This window comes from Podarcis cretensis (genome assembly GCF_951804945.1).
Source record: "Podarcis cretensis genome assembly, chromosome: 3".
Taxonomy (NCBI): Eukaryota; Metazoa; Chordata; class Lepidosauria; order Squamata; family Lacertidae; genus Podarcis; species Podarcis cretensis.
In genome coordinates, this window is record NC_137172.1 from 58,055,089 (window position 1) to 58,067,722 (window position 12,634).

At 40.1% G+C, this 12,634-nt stretch overlaps 1 protein-coding gene across 13 annotated transcripts in view; it reads left to right on the forward strand.

The window, feature by feature from the left end:
• Positions 1-12,634, forward strand: part of SYNE1 (spectrin repeat containing nuclear envelope protein 1) — a 296,053-nt gene that overhangs the window by 202,070 nt on the left and 81,349 nt on the right. For all 13 annotated transcript variants that reach the window (XM_079971464.1, XM_079971452.1, XM_079971451.1 and 10 more), the window contains 8 exons: positions 777-878; positions 1,054-1,173; positions 2,719-2,919; positions 3,717-3,890; positions 4,316-4,447; positions 5,843-6,039; positions 10,842-10,974; positions 11,925-12,107. In XM_079971464.1, coding sequence (XP_079827590.1) covers positions 777-878; positions 1,054-1,173; positions 2,719-2,919; positions 3,717-3,890; positions 4,316-4,447; positions 5,843-6,039; positions 10,842-10,974; positions 11,925-12,107 — 1,242 coding nt within the window. The remainder of the gene's footprint in view (positions 1-776; positions 879-1,053; positions 1,174-2,718; positions 2,920-3,716; positions 3,891-4,315; positions 4,448-5,842; positions 6,040-10,841; positions 10,975-11,924; positions 12,108-12,634) is intronic.

Genomic DNA, 12,634 nt, shown 5'->3' on the forward strand with positions numbered 1-12,634 from the left:
GTGTTCAATAAACAAACAAAGGAAGGAAAGAGAGTGAGAGAAAAACATTGCTGGTTGAGGATAAAGGCCAAGTTGGGGAAAAGAGTCCAGCATTGCAGAGGGTTAGGTTGGAATAAATGACCTTTGTGGTCGCTTCCAACTCTACAGTTCTGTGATTCTGTGACTGCTCATGTGATAACCCATTTCTCAACTGTAGCATCAGTGTATTTGAACAATGTAGAACATAGATAGGCAAACTAAGGCCTGGGGGCCGTATCCGACCTAATCGCCTTCTCAATCCGGCCCGTGGACGGTCTGGGAATCAGTGTGTTTTTACATGAGTAGAATGTGTCCTTTTATTTAAAATGCATCTCTGGGTTATTTTGGGGGCATAGGAATTTCTTCATTTTCCCCCCTTCAAAATATAGTCTGCCCCCCCCCCAAGGTCTGAGGGACAGTGCCTCCTGCTGAAAGAGTTTGCTGATCCCTGATGTAGAACTAGAAGCCCTCTAGTTACTATGAGTAGTAGAGGCTGCAAGCTAACTGACTCACATCACAAATGAAGGAGACTGACATTGGATTGCTCCAAATTATGGCTAACACCAGTGCTTTTTTTCGGGGGGGGGGGTGCAGGGGTACACATACCCCTAATTTTTTTGTGAATCTGAGTTTGTCCTCATTGAGGTGCAGTATTTCAATATGAGTAGAGAGTACCCCTAAACATTTTTTTAGAAAAAAAGCACTGGCTAACATTCTACCATTTTGAAAATCTCACATAAAATTTTCTTCACTGACAGAATGACCTGAAACTGATGTTCACATCACTGGCTGATAACAAGTATATAGCCCTGCAGAAACTAGCTGAAGCAATCGAACGCCCTGAAACAGAACAAATGCAGGTACTGCCCTCTTTCTGTTACTAACCATGAAGAGGGGAAATATATATTATCTAACCTAAACGTAAAAAACCTTGCTGGACAGCCTTAACATATTTGTAGAGTTGCTGTCTCTGACATCATGCATCACTGTTGTTGTGACACTGGAGGTTCAGTGTTATAATTCTTTCTTATATAGGCTATTCAACAAGCAGAAGATGGACTGAAAGAATTAGATGCAGCAATCAGTGAGTTAAAGAAACGTGGGGATAAACTGCAGATTGACCAATCTTCCATGCAGGAGCTAACAAAACTTCAGGTACATAACCTATTATTAAGAACTTTGTAACATTGTTCTTGAAAAATCGTTAGTACTACATTATTTGTAAGTAACAAGTAATTATTATTTATAGGTAATATTAACATAAATCATAGGATATATACATATGATCCCAGCAGAGGTGCCGAGTTGCGCCCAACATTGGGAGGGGCCATCGCGCACACGTGACATCACACATGACGCACGTTGGGAGGAAGCCACTGCTGTGAGGCCCACCGCCACAAGGCCTGCCATGGTTGCCACCTTTGTGAGGCCCAGCCCTTCAAGAGTGTGGGGGCTCAGCCCCATCCCAACAGACTTGGGAGGGAGGGGCTGAAGACACCTAAGCCCCACAGAGTTGGAGCCCATGGATTCAATTTTTCAACATCTTCTGATTTTCTGTTTCAGATCATTCAAATTCTTTACCTGCTGCTTAATGACATGATAGCATATTCTGTGAGGGTTTAGTTCATAACATCAATGAACAAATATATTTTGCAGTCACTGAATGGCAGAAAGCCAGTGGCCGTAGAATATAAAGAGCGCCTGACACAAGGAATAATGGCCACTTAACCTTGTATTGCCAACACTGACTGCAAATTACTCCCAAGAGTCTCAGGCAGAGCACTTTTCCATATATGACTCCCAATAAGTTTTAACTAGAGGTGATAGGAAATGAAATCATAATATTCTGCATGCAAATAGTGCTCTATCACCGAACTGTGGCCTCTGCCCATGGTTTTCATATAGAACACACTGTTGAAATCAGTCAGAATTTTGATGGTTGGTTTTTTTTTTTAAAGCTCATTTGGCTTTTCAGACAAGTTAATTCCCAGCTCAATGACTATATTAGAATATTTTTTATGAGTTCGCTGAATTCGTTACAAGGCACCCAGGAAAAAACAGGACACAACTCTCCCCAGTGCAGTCCAGTCACAATTCCCAGAACAACATCTACAACTGAGACTGAGGGCAGGGATGCCTCTGTGGCAGGAGAGCTACTATGGTGCACTCCAAATGTTGTTGGACTACAACTCCGGTCAGCCCCAACTTGGTGACCAGTGTTCAGAGATGATGGGGTTGCACCACATTGACTACATCTGAAATTCAGCATTTTAAATTTTGTCTCCAAGAAATCTAATTTGTTGTCATTTTACTTTTAGAATTTTTGTAACCCACCCTGAAATCCTAGTAAAAGATGGAATATAAAGCCTCTCCTCCTCCAAGAGGGGAGGTGTTGTGGGCGGGACGCGATTTCTGCGTCACGCAGGGGGCGTTACCCCCCCTTGCCCCACTCACCTGGCTGGCACACCACGCCCACAGGTAAGCGCCCAACCGGGCTGCTTGGAGGGGGCATGGTTTGCAGTTTAACTTACTGCTGTGCCAGTAAATGAAATATATTCCTTATAGATTTTTGACCCAGATAATCATTGAAACACCAACACTGGCAAAATGGATTGACCTGATCTGCAGTGTTTAATATTTGCATGAGTTTTCTCTGTGACTCTAAGGCAGAACATTTATGGCTCTTTTCTCCTATGTCAGGATATGTATGATGAGTTGATAATGGTCATAGGATCCCGGCGCAGTGGGCTAAACCAAAATCTGGCACTTAAGGGTCAGTATGAGCAAGCATTGCAGGATTTGGCTGACCTAATTGAAACTGGCAAAGAAAAGATGTCAGTTGACCAGAAAATGATAGTTTCCTCTAAAGAGGAAGTCGAAATTCTTCTGGACAAGCACAAGGTAAAAATATGTAATTCTTTGATTTAATTTATTGCTAATATCTTGTTTTTCCATTAGTGTCATTCTGTTGTTATAGTTGCTTTCAATTTTTCTGTTCTTCATTTTCTGGAAAGAGATCTGTTATGATTTAATGACACATGGAATAATTTGAAAATAGTGGTAAAAATGATAGATTCTGTTTTCTGGTACTTTATATATTCCCATGTTATATTGTTGCAATAGTAGGAGCCGAAATGTATTGACCACCTGGAGGGATGCTGTTGAAAAGGCTTTCCTGCATTTCAGGAGGTTGACCATAAGCACACAAGAAGAACTCTGGTGAATCACGCTGAAGGCTCATCTAGCTCATCATCCAGTTCTCACAGTGGCCAACCAAATGTCTATGGGAAACCTATAACTGATTACTAGCATAATTGTAAAGGAAATAATATAAATACAAAATACTAGTTTATAAAGCAAGGATTAATTTCTGCACATACAAAATTATGCACAAATCCTGCACCAGCATCTGTTCTGCTAGAAGTTGCACTAAAAAGAAATGATGGCTATGATCTGTGTGAAATGATCTGTGGGGACAGCCCATGGTTTAAACATCTAGGTAAATCTAAAGTTTGCATCACATTAGTATAATTTATTAAAAATAATATATATACGCTGCTGTCCTTTATGCACTTACCTGGGAGTAAGTAATATGGATTCCAATAGTACTTATAGCTGAGTAAACGTGCACAGGAACATACTGTTTAGTCTAGCTGGATACAAGTAATAATATTTGGATGGGGTATATCATTTTTCAGGAATATTTCCAGGGACTGGAGTCACATGTAATTCTGACAGAAACACTTTTCAGGAAGATTAGCAGCTTTGCTCTTGTGAAGGAAACTCAGTTCCATGGAGATCTGATGGCACAAGCCTCTGCTGTGTTGAAACAGGCTCACAAGAGGGGTGTGGAGCTAGAATATATTTTAGAGGTAAGAACTTCCTTTTTTTTCTTGCCTTAAAATGTGGATATTTCAAGTGCATTTCACTCAGTAGTTCCTAGTTTGCACATAACAGAAAGCTATGGTTAACAACAGCTTCCTGGTTGTTCCCCCCCCCCCCCATGTTTGTGCAAAGAGAGGAGCCAAGGGGCTTAATAAGCTGGGTTATAGTAATGCAAATGCAGTCTATGAGTGCTTGTCATAGTTAGTTGTAAAATTGTTGAAGGAAAGCAAAATCTTCCTCAGCCATATGGAAGGAAGTGAAGAGAGTGAGTCCAGGAGAAGATTTGTCTCTGTGGTGTTGCACTAAACCATGGTTTAGCATCCAAATGAGAATTGTACTTTTCTTTTGATAATGTGTTTGGAAATCACCGAGTCACTGGTTCAGTTTTTAACATGTGCATGTCCCTTTATAGACTTGGACACATCTGCAAAAAGATTATCAGGATCTTACACGGCAGCTGGAGACGGTTGAAACTAGCATTCCTAGTGTGGGTCTGGTAGAGGAATCTGAGGAGAGGCTTGCAGATCGGATTGCACTTTACCAGGTAATTTTGATGGTTTCCACAGTTTAAATATTGATTTATTATCAAAAAAATTACAAAGCATCTATCGCTTTATCTCAGATGATTGCTGTTTGCATGACTGAGGTTTCTAATCTATGTTGCATTCAAATTAAGACAAAACTTTATTGATTACATGTAAGAGCAGGTTTCGCATTGGCATTGGGCATGCATCCAGTGATCAACTAGCCCGTCTGCTATTTGATACGTAGTTGGGAATGACCAGTATTATGTTCCACCTGCAGCATGAACCACATCCAGTAACCCCCCACTAGTCCCCCCCACACACACACAACAAGGAGTGGGGGTCTTCCTCTGCCCATTCCCACTAAGGATGCAGCCCAGTGAGTCTTCCAGCCACAAGTTGCAATGATTACTACCACACACGACACTAAGACTGTGTGCATTATTTGAGTCTCGTATAACATTTGTGTGCATATCTAAATTATGTTATTGGAGAATAGGGAGTGAAAGAGAATTGTTTTAAAATCAAATGCACGTTCTGGACAATTTAGTTTTTACATTACATGATAGATATGCAGAAGACATGCAAACATAAGACTAGCCTGCTGAATTAGGCCAGTGGCCCATTCACTCCAGCACCCTGCTTTCACAGCAGCCAACCAGATGCCTGTGGGAAACCAGGGAGCAGAAGATGAGCACAAGAGCAATTCCCTTTCCCATGGTTTACAGCAACTGGTATTTGGAAGACATGGAGACAGAGCCTAGCCATTGGCTAGTAGCCATTGAAAGCCCTCTCCTCCATGAATTTGTCTAATCCTCTTTTAAAGCCATCCAAGTTGGTGGCCATCACTGCCTCCTGGAGGAGCGAGATTCATAGTTTGACTGTGTGCTGTGTGAATAATTACTTCCATTAGTCCTAAATCTTCCAATGTTCAGCTTCATTGGTATCTTTTAGTAACATGTAAAAACGGCCAAAGATTTAATTACCCCGGAAGTATTTGCTAGGTTTCATAAAGAATCTGAAGAGGGAGGAAGAGGCTGGGAAGATCAACATGGAATGGAGGGAGTCCTCTTGGTAGTTCCACCTGTCTCAGAATTTTATGGGTGGGGGTGGCCTAGGAGAGGGCATTCTTTGTGGTAGCCCCTAAGTTGTGAAATTGCCTTCCCACAGTGGTGCAACTGGCTTCTTCACTATACAGTTTTCCTGTGAATACTGAAGATGCACCTCTGTGCTTTGGCCTTTGACACTTCAGATGTGTGTTTTCAGAGCCTACCCTATTCCTGTGATTACGATCTGTTTCAATTGTTTTCTATTTTGATTTTTCAATTGTCATAACCCACTGAGGGACCTGCTGGGAAAAGGCAGGGAATAAAGATGTTGTTGATGATGCCTCTTTTCTCTCATTGCCATGACAGCATCTGAAATCGAGCCTTACTGAATACCAGCCCAAGCTTTACCAAATACTGGATGATGGGAAAAGACTACTGTTCTCTGTCACCTGTTCAGAATTGGAAACTCAGCTAAACCAACTAGGGGAGCAATGGTTAAATAATACCAGCAAGGTCACCAAGGAGCTGCATAGACTGGAAACTATACTTAAACACTGGACAAGGTAGTGTTGATCACATTGAACAAGGGTGGACTTAACTGCTTTACCATTCTGCATTCCAGCAATCAAATCTTGCCTTTAAAGTTTTTTATTTTTTTAGTGTAAAACTTTGTAAAAGTTCCTAGGAAATCAATCTTTCAAACATGCGAAAGCAGACTTAATTAATTATAAATTCTCTCTATCTCCAATACAGTTTTCTTCAAATTCCATCTAGTAAAATATTTGTTATAAACTTTTTTTAAAAAAACAATGCATATATGTTTCTCCAGTGCAAGTTCCTACTGTGAACTTTTGTGGCTGATTATTTGCTCATGTACGGTGCCACTATCACGTATTTTGGAATATTGCATCATCATAACAGCTTGTATTCTGCATTCTGTATGTTGATAAACCTAGAAGTAGCTTTTAAGTCTAGAGTTCCACAAATTACATACTCTGGGGGTGTCTTATACACTTTTTAAATATACTCCCAAAGTAGAATGTGAGTATCATGAGTTGCAACCAAGTTGAAGACATCAGAAAACAGTAGACACTAAGGTGCACTAAGAAGAGTGTGTAAAGAAGTTAATGTATTTAAGCAGCTGTGTGTGCATACTTACATAGTTATAAATAAAAAAGTAACTTATTAAATAGAATAGAATTGTAGAGTTGGAAGGGACCATGGGGGTCATCTGTTCCAATTCCATGCAAAGCAGGAATATTATTTTTTTTTTTTAATAATTTTTATTCATTTTTCAGATAGATAACAAAAACAATACAAAACAGTATAATTTCAATCTCATCATTTCATACCCTTCTTTCTTTTGACTTCCCCATACCTCCCCATCCCTGCATCCTTGTTTAGTAGTTCTTTAGCAACCCTTAGGTCCATTATCTTAATTCCCTTTCATAAAGATTCCTTTAGTTTTTTTGATTACTGCTGCAATTCTTTACCTCTTACCCCCTGGCATCTTAACATTCTTCAATTTTACAATTATTTTTAAGATATATTTTAAATTTCTTCCAGTCCTCTTCCACTGTCTCTTTCCCCTGGTCACGGATTCTGCCCGTCATCTCGGCCAGTCCCATAAAGTCAATCACCTTTGTTTGCCATTCTTCCAGAGTAGGTAGTTCTTGCGTCTTCCAATACTTTGCCAGTAGAATTCTTGCTGCTGTAGTGGCATACATAAAAAAATTCCTGTCCTTCCTTAACACCACTTGGCCAACCATGCCCAAGAGGAAAGCCTCTGGTTTCTTAGGAAAAGTCCACTTAAGGACCTTCTTAATTTCATTATAGATCATTTCCCAGAAAGCTTTAACCTTTGGGCAGGTCCACCAAAGGTGGTAGAAAGTGCCTTCAGTCTCATTACATTTCCAACACTTATTGTTAGGCAAGTGGTAAATTTTTGCAAGCTTGACTGGGGTCATGTACCACCGATAGATCATTTTCATAATATTTTCTTTTGAAGCATTACATGCAGTAAATTTGATACCGGTGGTCCATAACTGTTCCCAGTCAGCAAACATAATATCATGACCAATATCTTGTGCCCATTTAATCATTGCTGATTTCACCATTTCATCCTGTGTATTCCATTTCAACAGCAAGTTATACATTTTTGATAAGTTCTTAGTATTGGTTTCCAACAGTTCTGTTTCTAGTTTTGACTTCTCTTTCTGAAATCCTATTTTTCTGTCCTGTTTAAATGTCTCATTTATCTGATGGTAATGCAACCAATCTCGAACCTTAGGCTTTAGTTTCTCATAACTCTGAAGTTTCACCCTTTCACCATCATATTCTAAAATTTCATGATATTTTGGCCATTTAGAGTCCATATTAAGCTTTTTTACTTCCCTAGCTTCCATTGGTGACACCCACCTAGGGGTTTTACTTTCCAACAGGTCTTTATATCTAATCCAAACATTATACAATGCTTTCCTCACAATATGGTTTTTAAAACTTTTGTATACCTTTACCTTGTCATACCATAAGTATGCATGCCAACCAAAGCTATTGTCGTACCCTTCCAGGTCCAAAATGTCAGTGTTCTCAAGAAGTAGCCAGTGTTTCAACCAGCAGAAAGCTGCCGATTCATAATAAAGTCTTCATAATAAATGCTTTCCTCACAATATGGTTTTTAAAACTTTTGTATACCTTTACCTTGTCATACCATAAGTATGCATGCCAACCAAAGCTATTGTCGTACCCTTCCAGGTCCAAAATGTCAGTGTTCTCAAGAAGTAGCCAGTGTTTCAACCAGCAGAAAGCTGCCGATTCATAATAAAGTCTTAAGTCCGGCAGGGCAAACCCCCCTCTATCCTTTGCATCAGTTAAAATCTTAAATTTAATTCTGGGCTTTTTGCCCTGCCAGACAAATTTTGATATGTCTTTCTGCCACTTCTTGAAACAATCCATCTTGTCCAAAATCTGCAACGTCTGGAATAAAAACAGCATTCTAGGCAATACATTCATCTTAATAGTAGCAATTCGGCCTAACAAGGAAAGTTTCAACCTTGACCATATTTCCAGATCCTTCTTTACCTCTGCCCAACTTTTTTCATAATTATCCTTAAATAAATTCACATTCTTGGATGTTAAGTTTAACCCCAGGTATTTTACCCTTTTTGTTATTTCCAGGCCTGTTTCATTCTGAAAACTCTCTCTTTCTTCCATTGTTAAGTTTTTTTCCAACACTTTCGTTTTTTGTTTGTTCAATTTAAAACCTGCTACTCGACCAAATATTTCAATCAGTTCTAATACTCTTTTAGTACTAGTGTCTGGCTGTTGCAAGGTCAATACTAGGTCATCTGCAAATGCTCTTAACTTGTAATGTCTAACTCCGACCTGAACTCCTTTAACCAACTGGTCCTTTCTAATCATGTTTAACAAAACCTCCAGGACTGATATAAAAAGCAAAGGGGATATTGGGCATCCCTGCCATGTACCTTTTTCTATGGGTATTTCTTCTGTAACCACATTGTTTACAATTAACTTGGCCTTTTGTTGGGAATATATTGCACCTATACCGTTTTCAAAACCTTGGCCTACCCCCATCCCTTGGAGATTCTTTTTCATAAAAGTCCAGCAGATATTGTCAAAGGCTTTCTCCGCGTCCACAAAAATCAGAACTGCTTTCCTGTTAATGTCAACATCTAGCAACTCTAAAATGTCTATAATGTTCCTCACATTGTCTGACATATATCTCCCTGGGAGAAAGCCTGTTTGGTCCTTATGAATCTCCTCTATCAACACTCTTTTCAATCTTTTTGCCAAAATGTCTGCAAAAATTTTGTAATCCACATTGAGTAAAGATATAGGGCGGTAGTTTCTAACCTGGTTCTTTTCAGTTTCTGTCTTCGGTATAAGTGAGATGAAAGCCTCTTTCCACGATTCAGGTGCCTTTTTCCCCTTCAGAATTTCATTGCAAACTTCCTTCAATGGTTGTATCAACCATTCTTTCAGCATTTTGTAGTATTTAGCCGTAAGTCCGTCTGGTCCTGGTGATTTTCCCAATTTCATATTTTGGATGGCGCCCTCTATTTCTTGTTCTGTTATTTCCTCATTTAAGATCCTTTTACTTTGTTCTGGAATTTTTGGTAAGCCGTATTTTCTGGTGAATTCTTCTATTTCTTGTTCATTAATTGGCCCTTGTGCATACAATTTCTTAAAAAAACTTTGAAAACAATTGTTTATCTCATTAGGTTTGTGGATAATTTTTCCATCCATTTCTAGACTTGTTACAGTGTTCATTTTCTGCCTTTTTTTCAATTGCCATGACAGAAGTTTCCCGCATTTGTCCGCTGATTCAAAAGTTCTTTGTCTCATTTGCTTTATCTTCCATTCTATTTGTTGGTTCATGAGCTCCATATACTGCATCTGATAAAACTTTATTTCTCTCAAAATCTCATGGGACTTTGGTTTGGACCTCAATTTCTTCTCTCCTTCTTTTATTTTTTCTAGGATCTTTTCCTTCCTCTCATTTTGTTGCTTCCTCTTTATAGAGTTCTGTTGGATTAAGAAACCTCTCATCACGGCTTTGCTTGCATCCCAAATTATTCTCTTTTCCACATCTGTTTTCCTGTTAATCTCAAAGTAATCTTTTAATGTTTTAAGGGCCTTCTTGTGGATCTCTTCATCCTTAAATAGGGTGTCATTCATTCTCCATCTAAAGGATCCAGTTGTTGTTAGTTTCATCTCCATCTTCACCGCATTATGGTCGGAGCAAGTTTTTGGGCATATTTCTACTTTTTTTGTTCTTGACGCCAGACTGCTAGAAATCCAAATTTGGTCTATTCTTGTCCATGTCATTTTTGCCTCAGAGAAGAAAGTTCCCTCTCTCTCTAGAGGATTCCTTGTTCTCCAAATATCAATCAAGTCCATAGTTTCAGTCATTTCAAAAAAGATCTTTGGTAGTCTCCCTTCTTTTGAGATCACTTGTCTCTGTGCTTTATCCATGTTTGTTGAGACAACTCCATTCATATCCAAAGCAGGAATATTTTGCCCAATGTGGGACTTGATACCATCACCCTGAGATTAAGAGTCTCACACTCCACCAACTGAGCAATCCCAGGAATATTCAATCATGTTTCAAGTTAATACAGGCAATCCTCTTTTTGCATGGAGGTTACGTTCCATAAAGCGTTCCGCCTTTTTAGTGATGTTTCGGATGTGCGTAAATCTGTTATTGCCGGTATATCAATTTTGGTGATATAAGGAGAAAGATTTTGTCAGGGAATTGGGGGAGGATCTTAACTCATGAAAGTTCAGGGTTGCCCAATATATGAAGTAAGGTGTGAAATGTGCCTGTCCTTTGTTTGCCTAATAGATATCAAAGTCAGTCAGCTGAGCTGATTCATTGGCTCCAGTCAGCAATGGATCGTCTGGATTTCTGGACCCAGCAATCAGTTACAGTCCCTCAAGAACTGGAATCAGTCAGAGATCACTTGAATGCATTTTTGGTAAGATGCAATAAGTATCCTTGCCAGCTGTGTGTTTCGGGAGATCCTGCTATCATAATACCACCCTAACCAAGACCCCACTTTACAATGTATTGTTTTGATTAGTTTTTCTACTTAAGCAAAGAACATTCTAGTTAAAAGACTGTTTGTGCAAAGCTGCTACCTTCCTCACAAGCTAAAGAGACTTACTGCTGTAGAATTCTTACTACCTTATTATACTTTTGTAGTTTTTGCAGTGAAAAAAATCATTCTTGGCTTGCTGCCATTACATGTCAGGTCCCTGAGGTGCTCCCAGTTTGGTGAGCCTTTGTAAGTAGGCTGGCTTCCCCATTTAGCACCACCACACTAGATGCTGGCTTGGCTCATCCAGGGAGCCAGTCAAAAAACCTTGGTAGACTTTGTGGAGGTGGGGCCTACGGCATGGACCAGAGGGAAAAGTTACTGTAGGTTCAAGTCTGGGCTGTGACTTCTGCATTGCCGTTGCAGACTCCTCCACCCACCACACTGTGCTAAAATTGTTCTTGCTGTGGACAGAAATTGGTCGCTGATTAACAGTCCTGGAAAGGAATTTTCCACCATTGGTCTGGGGGGTTGTGAGGTTTTCACTTCCCCCTTTTTGGAGGTGGGGAGGGCATTGGACAGGATCTGCAGCTTATAATGGGCCTTGTGGAAAAGTGCATTAATGATATGCTGTGGTGGGCCCACGCCTTTCAACTTCTTATTGGTTTCCGTAACAAGCAAGCTGGGGAAAACATCATCCAGTATATGGGCCATATATAACCCACATTATCCTCACCTTTGACCATTCCCCCCCCCCTTGAATGACATTCATGAGTTCACCTGGGACACAATGCATTTAAAGTTATTTTCACACATAGTGCAGATTGGCAACATTTTTGTCGCTAAGCATGTTTATGTCAACTAGTTATACCAAATGCCAATCTTTCCAGGAATTTTCTAAAGAAGTTGATGCCAAGTCATCGCAGAAATCCACTGTTCTGAGTACTGGAAACCAACTCCTGCGACTGAAGAAGGTGGATACTGCAGCTTTGAGGGCAGGATTGTCTCAGATTGACAACCAGTGGACAGAGCTACTCACACAGATTCCTATAGTGCAAGAAAAACTGCATCAGGTATGGCAGATGCTCAGCATTACATCTGAATTCATTATGTTTGCAAGTGATCCAGGGCACATTTACGTGAAAGTATGGCTAACAAATCCGTGAGGCTTCCAGATGTTATTAGAGTGGCGTTTCAGTAAGTGGATTTATAGGTATATAAATCATACCCCCAACAAAATTGCATATGCATTAACACTGGTTTCATTCAGTATCACTACCTTATAAAGCCTGCTAGGCAAATGCCTCTGTTGAACTCATTGCTATGCCTTGCCCCTCAGCACAGCTCATATATGTGACTGTTTGCAAATCCCTTGTTGGGTCCATGAACCATGTTGGGTTCTGTCTGGGAGATTTTGTGATTACTTGGGCTAGAAACAGCAGCCCACAATTGCTATAGGAACTTTGCTTTGGGTTTGACCATCCTTAAATGCCTGCATTGACACTAAAATTTTCCCTGGTGTGCTGGCACTGGGGGGGGGGGGAGAGATCTGGTTAGAAAGCAGCTAGTCCCCTTGGGGGGGGCAGTTTAGCTGAGTGGA